General features: G+C 35.9%; 1 protein-coding gene across 1 annotated transcript; it reads right to left on the reverse strand.

Annotated features, from left to right (window-relative positions):
• Positions 1–621: 621 nt before the first annotated feature.
• On the reverse strand, positions 622–12,718 carry LOC18444795 (putative 2-oxoglutarate-dependent dioxygenase AOP1.2). Its single transcript, XM_011628966.3, has 3 exons — positions 10,716–12,718; positions 4,233–4,557; positions 622–1,145 (listed from the first exon to the last, which is right to left on the reverse strand). The coding sequence occupies exons 1-3, from the start codon at positions 11,066–11,068 to the stop codon at positions 900–902; spliced, it is 924 nt and encodes a 307-aa protein (XP_011627268.2). The 5' UTR covers positions 11,069–12,718; the 3' UTR covers positions 622–899.
• Between the last annotated feature and the right edge of the window lie 5,071 nt (positions 12,719–17,789).

Below are 17,789 nucleotides of genomic sequence, written 5' to 3' on the forward strand. Positions count from 1 at the left end.
GATGCGGGTTGTAGGGTTCAACAAACCGATGGTTGCCCACTCTCAGACGAAGTAAGGATGCTCGGATGTTCCCAATCAGTGGTTGGGGTCCTCTCGACCCCAAGTGCATATTCGTCCATGAAAAGGCCTTCCCGGGTATCCCCAATGGGAAAGGGCATGAGCCGAAGGAAGTTGTCTTCCCAGAACAATCGTCGTGCTTGAACAGGCAAGTGGAAGACTGCCCTGCTTCCCATTAGGCAATGCCAAAAGGGGAAGGTGTCAACTTTAGTGTCTAAAGAATACTTGTAGGTGCCCGAAAAATAAGCTCCAAGCCACCCATAAATTTAGTGGATGGAAAATGGATTCTGGATGCCCCCAAAACATTCTCAGTATTCGTCGCAGATGTCAGCCCATTATAGATGCTACATAGCACGGGCTTTCATTTTCAGAAAGTCTAGGACCTATAGAAACTTCATCCGGGTCTCATGACATGACATATAACATTGCATTTAAATAGTGGGGCCGTGCTACCCTGAACACCTAGTTTTGAGTGCATTCTGAACATAAATACTTTATTATTTTTAAGGACAAATCTAAATAGAACTCCATCAACTATTTGCAAAAATTACTGAAGTCCAAGGCTTGCATGTGGAACCAAATTCTACTGCAACATCGCAAACATACCAAGAATGTGATGACAAAGTGCATGAATGAAGCTCATTCATTTTACAAAAAAAAAAAAAAAAAACAAAAGAACAAACAACTTATATTGTGGATACCCAGTCTTCTCCCATAATTAGTAGTATGCAATATTTAGATTGCAGCAAATGTCTGAAGAGAAAGGAAGAAAACACAAAAGAAAAAAACAACTTATATTGTGGATGACCCAGTCTTCTCCCATAATTAGTAGTATGCAATATTTAGATTCCAGCAAATGTCTGAAGAGCATTGTCCTTGAGTCCACTATCCTTGTAGAAGTAGTTAAGGTAGTCCAAGAAAATGAATGGTTTGTAGGCCAAGGGGTGCTTTTCATCGACGAGGTTTGTAGGTACCTCTACCAACATTCCATCTCGGGGTGTAGAAAACAATCCACACGAAAACCTTGTTTTATCTCCCTTCATCATCACACGATGTTGTGCAGCATGCAATCTATTGTTACTCCACGCCTGAAATAAAGATGATATTTCCCCATACATTTTTATAATATTAATAAAAAAGAACAGATAAAAAGCCCAGTATATATTTTCTATCTTGAATAATACAGGGAGAGAACAAATTGAATTTAGGATTCTTATTTTAAATTTATTGACAATAAGATGCACTTACAAATATATCCGTTATATTTTGCATTATTACTGATATGAATAGTTTCCGTTATTACATGTCTATCCGTTTTTCACCTTTCATAACATAAATTTTAAAAAAAGATGACTTTAGCCTTTTTCGGGTGTTGAACAATCGAATTGAAAGATTTTTTGGATGTTCAACATCCGAATTCAATGTATTTTTTATTGTTGAACAATATCATATTTCAGAAAGCTTGCATTGCCAACATCCGAAAATGTAATTGTAAAATTCCAAAAAACCTTAAGGAGGGTAAAGTCATATTTTTTAAAAAATTACGTTATAAAAGGTAAAAGAATGACAGACATGTAATAACAAAAACTATTTGGTGAATCCGTAATAACGCAAAGTATAACAAATATGTATGTAATTTTCCCTATTTATAATTTTAAATTGATTTAGAGATCCACTCATCATTCAAAATGTCAAAAGAATCTTCTTAAATTTGAAATTGAGTTTTGGTTGGATTTTGAAAAAACAAAAATGCCCTTCTTCAAATACATGAATTAATTATACTCAAAAGTCATTTTTCAAAACACAAGGGTATGTTAGGGTCAAATATTTTGGAGTAGTAAAAACTTGGCTTTACAAAGCCCAACAAAATTTTTCAACGCAAAAGAATATATATATCTATATATATCTATATATATATATATATATATATTCGTGTTTGGAAGAGACCGTTTTGACCATATCTAGGATTCAAATAGAAATTTTTATTTTTGGATTGATTATTGCGATGACAAGAGTGTGTGTGCAAAATTTTGGGTCATACAAATAACACAAACATAGTTTTCAAGTAGTGTCGTTGCATTATACTATGATACAACCGTAGTATGAAATCGCCACCCTAATATATGTATATATATATATATATATATATATATATATATATATATATATATAGGGTACGGTTTTTATAAGGTTGCAACCTTAAACAATCCAATTAAGGTGCACCTTAAAATTTTATCATAACATGTAATTTTGTTCTAACAAATTCTTAGTATTATCTTAAAATCTATTTTCATAACTAATTAGAAAATTTTAAATTAAAAAATGGTTTAAAACCAAGTAGATCTATAAATATATGAAAATCTTGAAAATGGACAGTCTACATGATGTGTTGCAAGAAGCACAATTTCCGAGACTTAAAAACAAATTTTTTTTTCATATTCATACATCTCGATCTCGATATGATCGATTAGAGGGTTATATCAACATTAAAACAACATTTTCGATAGATTTTTGAAGTGCATCTATGATTCTACATCTTAAGGTTGCAACATTATATAAACTTTTCCCATATATACATATATATATATATATATATATATATATATATATATATATATATATATATATATATATATATATATATATATATAAGTGGATTCTGTATGCCGACTCGCTGACCGCTACAATAAACGCCAATGGCCCAGAATCAATCTGGGTAGATCTGACGGTCATAACCTTATTTTGTGTTTGAATTTTAATTTTTTTCTACAAATCCAAATCACTTGAAATTTTACGAGTGTCTTCTACTAGTCAAGGCGCACCTAATAAAAATATAAAAAAATAATTCGAAAAACAAAAATTGACCAAAATACCTCTGAAATATTTTAGTGGTATTTTGGTCAATTTATTTCATGTAAAATATTTTTTTGATATTTTTGGTAGATGCGCATATTTTTGAAGAAAACACACCTAAAATTTCAATTAATTTGGATTTGTAGAAAAAAATTAAAATTCAAACACTACCGGACATCCGTAATCGTCCGAACGGCCCAAATTCAATCTGGACCGTGGGCGTTTGCTATAGCAGTACGCCCATGGGCGTACGTAATCTTTTTCATATATATATATATATATATATATATATATATATATATATATATATATATATATATATATATATATATATATATATATATATATATATATATATATTAGGAATCTCAAACATACCCGTCCAATTGTACACACTAGTCCGAGAGCAAAGTAAGCTATAATCCATAGGATCATCATCATCCATCGAAATCGTAGATAGAGAGGCAGCAAACCCTGCTCTAATTCATTCCTCTCTTTGAATCGTTATCCACATGATTTCCCTAGATGTTGCTGACAAGTATGATGGTTTTTATGGCTATTAAAATTAGGGTGTGGTTTGTATAGAGCCGAGGCTCAAAACAATCAAATTAGAGCTAACCTTTAAATGGTGTTGAGAAATGTGGTTCAATACTGAAAATCTTTGTGTTAGCCTTAAAATATATATATTTTTTTAATTAAAAAAATTTAAAGCTTCAAAAATAGCGCGGATCGAGCAGATCTATAAAAATTTAAAAATCTAAAAAATTAACGGTCGAAAAATACGTTACAAGATACACTATTTCTAAAATTTGAAATCCATTTTCTTCTCATGTCCATGCATCTTGATGTCGAGATGATGAACTTGAATATATTTGGACAACAAAACTATCTCTTCTAGTTAAAATTTTGAAGTGGGCTTTAATTTGATTGTTTAGAGCCATGGCTCTATATAAACTTTTTCCTTAAAATTATAGTGTACGTTTTCAATCATTATCTTGTGGCTTATTCGTAACATTGTCAATTCATGGTTATATATGCATAGAAAACCCATATTTGAAAATCACTGCAAAATAATTTTGAAGATTGGGGAATCACCAGAATCATAAGCTTTATTAACATTTATTGAAATGATTGATGGTGATGGAAGCAAAGATGTCGATACTAACAGGGAGATGCCATGTTCTTGTGCTTCTATCTTTTATCTCCATCACCATCCTCATCAGTGTAAGGAACACTGATGTTTTATGGATTTATGTTCTTTCAAACTCCATAAGAGAACAGTAAAATTTCCCTATGCTTAAGTAGCTGCAGATTATTCTTACCATGAAGGACTGACCAATGAAGACAACAAAGGATTGAGGAGAAGGGGCTATGGGGATCCAAGTCTTTTCATCTTTAGAGAGAACTTCGAGGCCGGAGACATTGTCTTGAAAGACCAGTGTAATGAAGTTCTTGTCAGTGTGAGGGCTGAGTCCTAGAGCCGACTGGGGGGGCAAAGGTGCATCATACTTCATAACTCTGAACACCGCAGTGCTACTCTTTACATGTGATTCATAGAGATCTAGGGCATCCAGTCCCTCCATTATCATCCTCCTAATCAGCCCCTCCACTTCCCACACTTCCTTGATGAATGAATTCACGGTTTCGCTGTCAAGCAAAAAGAAAGATGAATTACAATAAGATTGAAGGGAAACTATCATCACATCCAAAGTGTTCCGACTACTTGGAAGAGTCCATTCGGACTCAGCCGAGTCACTCGACCTCAGTTGAGACCTGAGGCAGGTGCACTCCCTACAATTGTTTTGTTTGTAAAGAAAAATGCCTTTGGCCGCATTTATGGTTGTTGGGGCTATATATATATATATATAGGTTATGTTAAGGTACTCATATAAATGGGTATTTTATTTATGTACTCAACTTTTTTCGACATTCATTTACCGTTGTTTTGTAATACAAATGTTTTTTTAGTAATGCCACTTTTTACAATTAGAAGTGTTAGGATAAGTATTTAGTGTGATTTATTAATGGTTTTAAAATATATTAGTGCTCCATGTGGGTGATGTCACGATGATATCATCCTCCATTATAAATAATAAATGATTTTCTTTCTATCAAAAATTTCAAATTTTCCTTTATTTAATTATTTGAAATAATCCTAAGTAAAACATTACTATGTAGTAGAATAGAGGCATTGAGCATTCAAAAATATTGAATACATTAAGTAAATACTCAAATTAGTTACTTAGATCGCCCAAATAACTCAAGTTAGTTACTCAAGATTGCCTGAATAACTCACCTTGGTGAAAGAGTGAGCTCCTTGGCCGAAGAGAGTCCCAATACCTTACATGGAAAGATGATAGTTTAGGCAGAGGACACCACTCCACTAAGTGATGAATACTGATGGAGAGATCAATTCTACAGTAATAATAAATTAACAATGAAAGGATACTAATGACGGGGCAAATTAGGTCATTCGCTTTATTAAATCTTCCACCCTCCATTTCTGATGCGTCCACTCAAAACAATGACGGCAATGTAAAATCATTGCCTCATCCTCGAATGATGGATGGTGATATAGCAGGTGTCACACTACTAAGACCCGACCATTTCTGCCCAGCGCTCTCTTTGTCACCGATCATCTGCTCAATGCGCGGTGATAATATCTACGACTATGGTTTTTTTTTAAGAGGTGCAAGTACGACCTCTTATATTATAGTATGGGTGAGATGGGGCAAATACCAGAGTTTTATCTACCCTTTACGTGGTTATCAAACACTCCCTTAGAGTAGGTTAGAAGGGGCAAATACCTTATTTTAATCCGAATTCTTGGCCTACACCAGTTTCATTGGACTTGGATCATTAAGGGAAAGATTCTTGACCAGAAAAGGTTTACATAAGATGCCAACTTATTGAAATAAGGTGCATTTCAAAATTTCTCTAGAAGAGAGTATTTTATCAATAGAAAATCTTCTGATTGATCATCTCGACCATGAAATATATGGGTATGAAGAAAAAATAATTTTCAGGTTTTCAAAATGGTATATTGTAACAAACTATTTAAACCATGTATTTTCAAAATTTTCAAAATTTTTATAGATCTGCTCGATCTGTGCTCTTTTTAGAATTTTAAATGTCCTGACTAATAGAGTTTCAATCTATCATAGGTTTCTCGCAACGAAACTACATTTTCAGTTAGACAAAATTTAAGGGTGCTCCTTATTACTAGAGTCAAAGAGAGTGCCTCATATAAACGTCATCATTCCTAAGGTTAAGAAATAGGAAAACTAAGGGTTTCCTAGGTTCCCTACATCACAGCCCCACCAGGCCAGGTTGCCAGTCCCCTGGATCCCTGGTGGAAGCGACCCCCAACACTCCACATAGAAAACACCCACTTATCCAAAGAAATTCTATTTGCGTAAACCTGTGTCGTCTAGTGGAGCCACATCATCTTTGCCAGATTTCATGCCTTGCTAAACGGCACCAATTCATCTACTTTTATTAGGAAATTAAGGAAACCTTACAAAGTCTAAACTCTAGGTCAAGACAAATAAATTATCTAATTACCCTATTGATCTTTAATTAAGCATTTTATTTTGGAAGTGGCACAACAACTTGACGTTAGATTTAAATAGAAAAATGACAACACTATGCTTTCTTAACAAGAGACCATCCCAACTACGTAAGTTTATTAGGGCTGGCAATGGGCCGGAGTCAGAAGCATTAATCCTTAAAGGGCTAGATTAGGCCAGGCCTAGCGCTAAAAGGACCAAAGACACCTTGGCTCAGGCCAAGTCTCGGCCCGGACCTAGCAAAGGCACCCTAGCCCAAGCCCAACCCTAGCTATACCCTAAAAAATTAAAACCTAAAAAGCCAGGATGGTAGAGAGAGATGGAGAGGGGTCAATGTCAAAGGAAACAAGAACCGTTGGAGAGAGAGCATCGATTGTAGAGAGAGGGAAGACAAACTTGGCGTATTGTGGTGGAGAAATAAAGAAAAAAAAGGGATTGGGTAAACAAGACAAACCCAGCTAGACATGCCCAGGTCAAGTGGGACACCGGCAAGGTTTAGGCTTTTAATGAAGACAGCTCCCTCCACCTTCCTTCAAATTCTTTATTACCATCACATAAATATATATGTATTTTATTACAATCACTTAAATATATATGTATTTTATTGCCATGTACTAAATAAATATATAAGCGTACTACATATGATTAGCCCTAGGAAATAAATATATAAGTGGAGTAAGACATGTTAATGATTAGCCTTTAGAAAATACATTATAGTAGATATTTAGAGATAGAAAGAGTAAGGGTAGAGATGGCAATGGCCCTAGCTCGGACTCGGGTAACATTTTGTGGCCTAGACCGTACTTTTTTACGGCTAGCCGACCTGGTTGCTTGACCTATTGCTAGTCCTAAGAAAGGGAGAATGGAATCCATAAAGTCATTCATATAGGGCCCGGCCTTGCAGCCCTAATCCTTGTCCTTGAAGTTCCTAGCCAACTCAGACCAAGCCAAAGGGCCTTAGGCTTATGAAGACCGGGCCAGGCCAAATACAACTAAAAAACATTGAGTATGGACCCTAAGACCTTTTCAAAAATACAAAATTCTTCATTTATAGGTAAAAATTGCAAAGAAGATTGGGCAACATGTTTTTTTTTATTTTTTATGAAATTGTCCCTCAGTTTGAAGACATCATCGAACCGATTTTTAATATTTTCTTTCTTAATTTGATCATTAGCAAGGCACTACCCTAAAGCTTGGGCCACTAGCTTAGTAAAGAAAAACCTTAAAAAAAACAAAATAAAATAAAAAGCCCAGGATTCTTTTCTCAAATTGAGGTGCAATTTTAGAAAAAATAAAAAAAGGATTCTTTTCTCAAATTGAGGTGCAATTTTAAAAAAAATAAAACAATGAATTGATCGACCTCCCTTGTAACTTCTAACTACGAAGCATTTTGTATTTTAGAAAGAAAAACTTTATCCACATGCAAATCACTCAGAAAAGTTAAAAAAACAATAAGGAGAAAATGTTCCGAGTCCTGCTGCCCTAGTCCAAGCCTTGCCCGGCCTAGCCATCAGACTGCATTGTGTAGCTTGCACCCTAATTTTAGGATCAGGCCACCTGGCGGATCCTAACACCACACGTCAAAATGAGAAATGCAGGAATGGAATTTTTTTTTGGGCAAGTCGGAAGGGAATTACATATGGGTGTGGTTTCTATGAGGTCGCAACTTAAAACAATCCAACTACGACGCACCTCTAAATTTTATCATAATATATAATTATTGTGTCAAATTTTTTTAAAATTATTTTAAATTCTATTTTTAATTTAATTATAAAATTTTAAATTCAAAAAATAGTTAAAATCAAGTATAGAAATTATGAAAATAGATGGTCTAGATAATGTTTCCAAGATGCACTATTTCTTGCACTCAAAATCTTAATTTTTTTTCATATTCTTATATCTCGATATCGAGATGATCAATTAGGTGGTTTTTCGACATTAAAACAACCTTTTCCGTTAAAATTTTGAGGTGCATCTAAAATTCTACATTTTAATATATATATACACGGAGCCGAGGCTCTAAACAATCAAATTTGAGCCCACCTCAAAATTTCACTAGAAGTGGTTGTTTTCATGTCTAAATATCTTCAAATTAATCATCTCGACATCAAGATGCATGGACATGAGAAAAAAATAGATTTTAAGTTTTGGAAATAGTGTAGTAACGCAGTTTTTTACTATTAATTTTCAAGATTTTCAAGTGTTCATAAATCTTCATAAATCTGTCGATATATACTATTTTTGAAGCTTTAAAATTTATAAATAAATATGAAAATATATTTTAAGGCTATCACAAAGATTTCCAGTAGTGAAACCACATTTCTCGAGACTATTTGAAGGTTTGAAGGTAGGCTTTAATTTGATTGTTTAGAGCCTAGGATCTATATAAACCGCACCCATATATATATATATATATATATATATATATATATATATATATATATATATATAGTTTTGTTAAGCTACACCACTTCATATTGTATACCTTTAAAGTCCTCTAACATTTTTTTGATACTTAAATACTCTTATCCTATAGTATAGTAACTTTTTGTCAAGGGGTAGGTTAAGTAATTAGTCAAAGGTAAAGTAGAAATTCTTAATAGAAACAAAAACATTTATTAATAAAAGTGAATAATGAAATCACCGACATGGTGTGTGACATCACCCACAACATGTATGAATTGTTTTTTAACTACCAATATAATTCAACTATTTTTTTATAAAGATATCCATTCGACCTTTCTAAATGATAAAAAATGCCTCTACTAGTAAAATTTTCTATTACTGTACAATCTTTGTAAGTTTATGTATGTGATGTGCATGTGATGTGAAAAATCCTAAGAACACATGATATGTGCAGGGGTTAAAACGGTATCCGGGGTATTCTAGAAAGAGTAAACAAAAGTATTTGACTTTGTTTGATTATAAAAATGCAGGGATCCTTTAATTCTTAGAACATGGTATTCATATTTTAAAAAAAGGAATTATAAAGTATTGTGCAGGTATTGTCGAGCAAAATAATATAGTTAAAACATATTATAATTGGAATAGTCTGAATGTATATACATTGGGGTACGAGGAGGCAATTACGAAGTAATAAAAGATGCGTTGAGATGAGAAAGAAAAGGATGGAAAAAAAAGAGAATTTTATTTTATGATTATTATTAGATAAGTGAGGATTATATGCTCTAACCATTTTTTAAAAGAGTTAATTTTTTTTTATAGAGTTCGTTAGAATGAAAGCTGTGACTTTTAGCTGGAGCTCAATGGTACTACCACAATGTGACAAGGGAAAAAATGAATCGGAAAAGGAGAGAAAGAGGAAAATATTTGTCAAAAAAAAAACAAGAAAAGAAGAAGAAGCAAGAGAAAAGAAAATGAGGAGGAGAAAAATGAATGTAAGGCGGGATAGGAAATCGTAAGATAAAGACCAGCCTCGAAGAAAAATCATAGTAGTTGAGATGAGGAAGAAAGAAAAAATATTGATAGCAAAAATGAGAAGATATTGTAGAGACAAATGGAATTTAAAGGAGACCCAAATGAGATGAGAGAACCAAATGAAGAGAAGATTGCAAATGAAGGAAGAAGAGTAAGAATTTTTGTATTTTGTTTTAGAAAATATTATTTATAATTTTAATATATATCTCTTTTTGCCCCATAGTGTTTTAGATGATGTACTTTATCTTATCAGTAAGGAGTAAATATTGTCTTGAAAAATAAAGAGTAAATATTGTCTTGAAAAATTACCGATTGTGTTTGGGGTCAAAAAAATTCAAACTACCTTAGTTTCATTCAAAACTTAAATTTTATCCCATTTCGTACACACACACACACACACACACACACACACACACACACACACACATACACACACACATATATATATATATATATATATATATATATATATATATATGAGAAAAGCTTATATAAGGTTGCAACCTTAAAATGTAGAATCACAGATGTACCTCAAAAATATATGGAAAATGTAGTTTTAATGTTAAAAAAACACTCTAGTCAATCATCTCGACATCGAAATGTATGAATATGAAAAAAAAAAGTTTTTGAGTCACGGAAATAGTGCATCTTGGAACAATATATATATATATATATATCGCAATATATCATTTATTTATTTTTGGCTATGATTAGTAGAAAAAGTTATTGATTGATTAAATGCAAAGAGAGACAAAGGGAGAGAGAGATTGGGCTTCTTTGGGTTCTCGTCTGTCTTACCAGAATTGAAGATTTCCTTTAGGCCACATCAAATCGGTGAAGCTTTGCACTGATTCCTTCAAGTGTGCGTGCTCTATTCCTAGGCTCTCATACAAAGGAATAATATCTGATTTCCCAATATATCCAAAGTAAGGCTTTTCCGATACGTTCTTCACCTTAGTCTCGGTGGGGAGATTGAACAATTCAATCATGGAATCGAACAATTCGCCGCGAACTTGGTGCAAGACTCTTTCGTTGTATACAGCCTGAAAACAACCAAATTCTTCGCATGCCTGCAACACTTTACGGCGAACATCACAGACATCGCCTGAGAAATCAATCGTGGGAATCACGGTAGGGACTTCCAGACCCATTCTAAAATAATTTGAGCTTTGCTAGCTGAGGGAAGAGAGAGAGAGGGCCTCCTTTTTGGTTAAGAGAGAGGAGGTAGTTTTCCTTTTGGATTGATGGCTGTGTATATATATTCTGAAGAACCGCAGATGGGAGTACTCGGTGGAGGAGGGGAGAGGGAAACCAATATAATATAGCGTTGAAAACTAGGATATCATGTAAACGTGTGAAAAAGTATTTGAGTCGGAGGTTCAACTGTGTTATAGAGAGAGAGAGAGAGAGAGAGGGCAGTGGATTATGGAGTGAGGAGGATTCCCAGTGATGGTCAAAAATTTGTTCCCAGTCCCTTTCGGTGGATGCCCTCCCTGTCTTACATTAGAGGGACGAGCAAGTGGTTGCTGCTAGTAATTGGCTGCCGGCTTCATCATGTACTTGGAGAAGACGAGATATTCCTATCATTTGTTTTAGGGACATCCATGTTGTTATCTGAATATTTAAGGTTTATTTAAAAAGAGTAATCTTACATCCATGTATGTGAGACCTCAAAGGATTACCATTAAATTTGGTAAGATCTTTAAAAAAGTCAAGTCCCACACCCATGTGATAACTTTTTTATAGATCTGTGTTAAATTTAATGGTGATCTTTTAAAATCCTGCACACATGGATGTGAGAGGGTCTCATAGTATAATTACTCATTTAAACAATGTTCCAAAATTTTTAGATTTTACGTAGATATCTCTTTCTTCTAGCTTATTTTTTCCCAATATATCCTTAAATTAGGTAGGTCGTTAAATTTCAGAAACTAGTGTTCGGTATTGCAGTACCAAACATTTTCGTTGCTTTGATATAAGTCGGTATTAATTGTACAAAACAAGACTTTTTCATTAATATGTTGTTCAGTACTCTTAGTATTGAACAATGCATTGTAGAAACCCCTCTGAAGTTCTGGCTAATAGGATTCTTAGAAACCTGTAATTTTGAATCTAGGAGAACATTACAACTTAGTTGACTTAGAGTACTATTTTCCGTAGTTTAGCAATCCGAATTACCCAAAACCTATCTAAAGATCTTAAATTAGTAATCCTACATTCCCTTGAGGCTGATAAAAATAGGAGACCAACCTGGATGTTAGTCTGAAACCTTAAAACCTTAAAACCGACACCTTGAGGTTATAGATTCATGGACCCCTTAGCACATCCGAATTCACCCAAAAGTCTAATTTGTCGAGGAGGTCAAGACTTTTTTTTAAAGGTTCAAGACATATCCAAATGCGATATACAGTTACAAAGTTATTACCTCAGCAATATTGTTCATAAAACTAACATTATGGTCCCCGTGCTAGTGAAGTCGTATTGCGCATGGGCCATGCAAGTCGTGGCTCAGATCGCACTTTCGTGCTAGCCTAATGGCCCCGACCGCCTCTGAAACGTTCTAGAAGACTTTGAAGGCTAAATTTTTACCAAAACAAATAGGCTTTAAACTGTTAGATAAATCCAAATTTTTATAATTATAAAAGTTATTAAGATAACGCAAAACCAAATTTTAAAGTACCTCGGACTTCATTCTATATAAATTTCCCCCGAAAGTACCATAAAATTGTCTAAAGAATCTCCAAAAATCCATAAAACCCTAAAAACTCCCAAAAAATAAAAATAATTCCATAAAATCCAAAAAAAATGGAAATTTGTGAAAAATACTAGAAGCCCTATAATCTTAGGAAAAATCACACAAAATCTTTAAAAAATAGGGAAAATTCTTTGAAAAGCTCTGGAAACTCTAAAATCCTAAATAGCATTTATGAACTTTAGAACCTAGATTAAGGAAATTCCAGCCTAATTTCTCCAAATTTTCATAGCCATAGAGCTTCCAAATGAATTTCCCAACAAAAGAAAAAACAATCCAAAAAAATTCAAGGTGAGCACAAGAGTAGCCGGATTCGAGCCCAGAACCTCGGGTTTTAGGTCCCAAGTAAGTTTTCTCTCTTCTTTCTATTTATTTTGTTTATTTTATGTTTCTCTTTTGATTTATTTAGTATTTTTCCTTTTGATTTATTCAGTAAAGTTTAGCTTTTCTTAGCTTTTATAGGTTTATTTGGTGTGATATTTTAGCAAGCGCTGCCAACAGATTTAAAGGGGCCAGATTTGCATAAATTTTGAATCAGTAATTCCACCGGCTCCATCTTTATCAATCTATCAAGTTTTAACCACTTGGCATAGATTTGAGGAGATCTCATTAGCGATCTTTTCAAATCTGCGCATAAATAGTTTGGTGCCCACCATGGGGCTCTCGAGTTGCAATTTCACACCATCAAATTGAAAGAAGGACTCTTGTGATCTAGCCGGATTATATTTTCCTTTCTTTTTCTTCTTTTTCTTTTCTTTTTTTTTCTTCTTCTCAGCTTAGATCACTTATAAGTAGTCCTTTTATAATAAAACAACTTCAAATAAAATAAAAAAAAGAACACAACTAGGATCTCAAGAACTTGAAGCCATTCAAAAAACTTTTTTTCAATAACAAAGAAAAGATACAACCTATGCTTGGGAATAAAGAAAGCAATGAACAAATAAGCAAGAAACAAAAGAGGGTGTTAAATAATACCTTAACATGGCTTCTTACACCCCACATTGAGTCATCACCTTTCGATAGTGGGAGATCTAATGGTCAACCTTCAATCTCAACTGGGAAAGCAAGGTTTGGACAAGCCCCATCAATGGAACATGAACCCCTTTGATCACAAACTCAATAGCTTAGCTCCAATGTGAGATGAGAAATGATGAGAGACAAGAAAGCAACCATGAGAGAGATGGAGTGGGGCATGCCCCCTTTAGGGTTTCTTTAAGAGGAGAGGAGTTGCCAAGATGATAGAGAGACTTTGCTAGAGTGGGGCATGCCCCCAAGGTGATCAAGAGAGAGAGAGATGGAAATTCTAAGGAGTAGAGATTTGGGTAACGATCAACCTTTTTTTTATAGTGCTTGAACAAGATTAGGGTTTCTTACGGTTTTCCTTGGCTTGCCACTCAAGTAAGATTGAATATGCACCATTGAACTTCGGTGACTAGTAGGGTGAGAGATATGAACTCTCCATTCGATAGATGAGCCATCAACATTCTATGGAAGGAGCTAGAACAATTATCCCCCACATCCTAAATAATTTTCCCATCAATTCAAATAAGAAATTAATATATGATAATATTATACTTTCTTATTTCATGCATAAGCCTTTTCATACAAATGAAAATATCATTCAAAATTTTCTCAAGCCTAAGATTTCTTAGAACAACACAAACATATCTCTCAAGCTTTAGAGATAGATTACAAAAAATAGTAAGTGTCCTAAGTGGGGTGTCCCACCCATTGTGGCACCTATTGGGCCCTACGTAATTTTCTATGCTTGGCCCAAAAGTCCTATCGCGCCTTGGTTAGGTGCCTCGATCTCGCCTTCTCGGATCAGGTGATCGGGTGATACTATCTCGGGTTCAGAAGATCCGGGACCTGAGATCGCTCTGTCGGGAACCTTGTTCTAGAACAAAGGCAGGTATCCAACTAGTAAAAGAGGAATTTTTTATGTGAGGTGGGGACCAACGGCACGAAATTCGGTGACTTACTTGGGCTGACTCGTGTAGGCACCCTCTTAGATCACGACGGAAAGCCCCCCAGCTGCTTCAGCTGGTTTGGAATCGCCTCCCTTGACCTGCAATCTCCCTGTTTTCTGTAGAACACTACTATGGTTAATTTGCAAGACAAGTGGGCCAGAGGACCCACCCTTGTCTTAGGGAACTGCACATTCGTGTGGATAAGAATGTGAAAGGTTAGGGTGATGAAAGAGAAGAGAAAAGAATGAGGGAGAAGGCACGAGATGGCAGAGAGATAGATTCCTGACGACACTAGGTGTTGCCACCCACAACTGTGGAGTAACAATGTTGCAGCCCTTGGATGGCGCTAGACACTACTCCTCATGGCTAGACGGTGTGCAGCGAATTACGGACGACATTGGGCATCGCTGTTGGACAAAACGAGAAGGCAACACACCCCTACGTGGGTGGCGATAGCCTCTCGTCAAGTGCGTGGCGATAGCCAATTACGAAGCACATGACGATAGTTCTTTGTAAGGAACACGACGATAGGCGTGGGATGCAAAGGGGAACTTGCGGACGACGATGAGTAACAAGCGCATGAAGGAGGCTTATGGAAAGCGATAGGCACCGGGCGTGCGAAGGAAGCTCGCAGATGACGATAGGCACCGAGCTCACGAAGGAAGCTCGTGGATGGCGATAGGCATCGATCGTGTGAAGGAAGTTTGCGAACGACGATAGGCGTTTCCGCGACCTCTTGCGGGCGGCGATAAACATCGCCGTCTACGATAGGTGTACAACAGGGGGAGTCCCTTGTGGGTAGCAAATAGTTTTTTCGTCAGTGATCTTCACTGAGATGTCGAGGGCACATCTACGGATGACAATGAGCAGCGCCGTCTGCAGACCTTGTCAAGAGATAGAAACAAACAAAATAAGGGGAAAGAAACTCGTGCATGGTGCTGCCATCGCCATGAGCGACCTATGAGACCACAGGAGAGGCATGCACGGCACTGCCACTGCCATGCATGGCCTCTGAGAGGAGCTCAAATGAAGAAGAGGAACAAGAAAGAAAGGAAGAGAGAGAAGAAGAAAAGAAAGAGAAGAGAGAGAAATATTTACCTAGAGCCTAGGGGTACCGGTTCAAAAGTTTCTCTCACCTAACTCTCTCTCTCCAAATGTGACCCAACAATGAGAAGAAAGAGAAATTTTATTAAGTAAAACTCTCTTTTGGCAAAGGGTTGAGTCCTCATGCGTACAATGATGGTATGTGGCATATATAAAATTTTCCCCAAACATGGGTGGATTGATCAAAATTAAACCTAATTGCTGGAAATTAAGCTTTAACTGAATTAAAAGAAATTAGAAAATAGGGTAGAAAATGACAGATTTGCCCATTCCAAACAATTCACAAAATTTTAGCACAGTCCCTGTGTTGCCCTATAACATGTACGATTTTTCATGGATGATTTGAGATTATTCTGATGCCTGGTTGATCGAAAGATGATTGTTTTCTTGTAGGGCTCGGTAGAGCGATCGAATTGATACCAACTTCGAGCCACGGATCATATTTTTAGGACTCGATCATATGACTTGAAATTTGATTGAATTTTGAAACTTCAAATTGATAGTGTGCTTGTTCCTTGATTTTTTCTGTGATTTATTCACTGGATCACACTGAGCATGCCGTCATGATCGCGGGGCACCAAACGCAGCTCAATTCGGTGCTTAGACAAAGATTTTGCAACCTTGGAGTTTTGGTCAGAATTTGGAATTTCGGTGACAGAATTTGCAGTCCCTTCGTCGGCTTCGTGTGCAAAATCCGACCGTTCATCATGTACGGGGTTTAGACTAGAGGTATCCCTAAGCCTTACGCACGCGATGGAAGTGGGTTTACATAGATCGGGCTCGCGAGCAGCGTGCTTTGGCCACTCGAACGAGGTACGACGCTGCTAAATTTGTTGCACTTTCTTCACAGATCAGCAACTGCTCTCTAGCTTTTCTTCACGTTCGGGCGTCATCGCGGGGCATGCCACATATCAAAAAGCTCGTCTTGACGAGATGAACAAGCTCGCCAAATTTGGGCACGATCCGACTTGAGATGGGTGAGATATGAGCATCGAAAGTCACTATTCGTGATTGCCCCTTCAATGGAGTTGCGTTGCAGGGTAGCCGCATGGGAATAGCATGTGGCTCCTACTCTTTCACTCTTTTACCTATAACGTCTTCCTGGAGTGTTTGTTTAAGCTAAAATTTGACCCCTGGGGGTTTTCAACCGTTTCAGATCCAATGGCTGTGGTTCCACAACAAATTGAGATATTGAAAATGTAGCTCTAGTTATAGGGGTCAGTTTCAGGGTGCTTGAGGCTATTTTTGCCAAAACTATTTCTTAGTATGTACTACCTTGGACATGTTGGAATATGAAAAAAATTAGCAGGATACTTTTGAGAGTCCTTATGAAGATCTTGGCCAGTTTTGGGGATATTATGAGACTGTCGGAATTTCCACTGTATGTTAGGCTTTATTGACCGGGGACCCATGCTAATGAAAAATGTCTTCCAATAGGCCTCCCATGAAATTATAGTATTTTTATATTTTAGAAGAATATAAAATAATTATTTGAATATTATAAATCATTATAAAATCAATGTTTCTGTTTTTATTAATCTAATTTTGATAAATAAAATATCTAGAGATTTAGAAAAATTTAAACAACTCTAAAAAATCATATAATACTAAAATAAACAAAATTAAATACTTTGATGGGAAAAGGATCCATATGGTCTAGAAATCACTATGCACTAGGGCACTCCATCTCCAACTGTGGACTACAGACCACACATGATTTATCAAACTGACCTAGCATTGCCCTTGACCCACAGTCCATGCAGGGAATCATTAGTGGGTCACCAAAGTCTAGGCAAAGGGTAAGGGGTCGCAGTCCCAATATATGGATTTTAGGGTCCCCCAAGAGATGAAACCTAGTTCATTCTGACCTGATGCAATATATTGCTTGATGGAGCACAGGGGGTATCTCTCACACAAGCACACGCTTCACCCTGAAAGGTGGTTCGCTTTCTCGAAAACAGCTATCAATGTGCATGCCATGTTCTAGTATAAATGATTAGGCGTTGGCCCTGTCTCTCAAGGTCTCCATCACAAACAAAGACCACA

The sequence above is a fragment of the Amborella trichopoda genome, chromosome 5 (genome assembly GCF_054954075.1).
Source record: "Amborella trichopoda isolate Santa Cruz 75 chromosome 5, AtrichopodaSantaCruz75HAP2 v2.0, whole genome shotgun sequence".
NCBI lineage: Eukaryota > Viridiplantae > Streptophyta > Magnoliopsida > Amborellales > Amborellaceae > Amborella > Amborella trichopoda.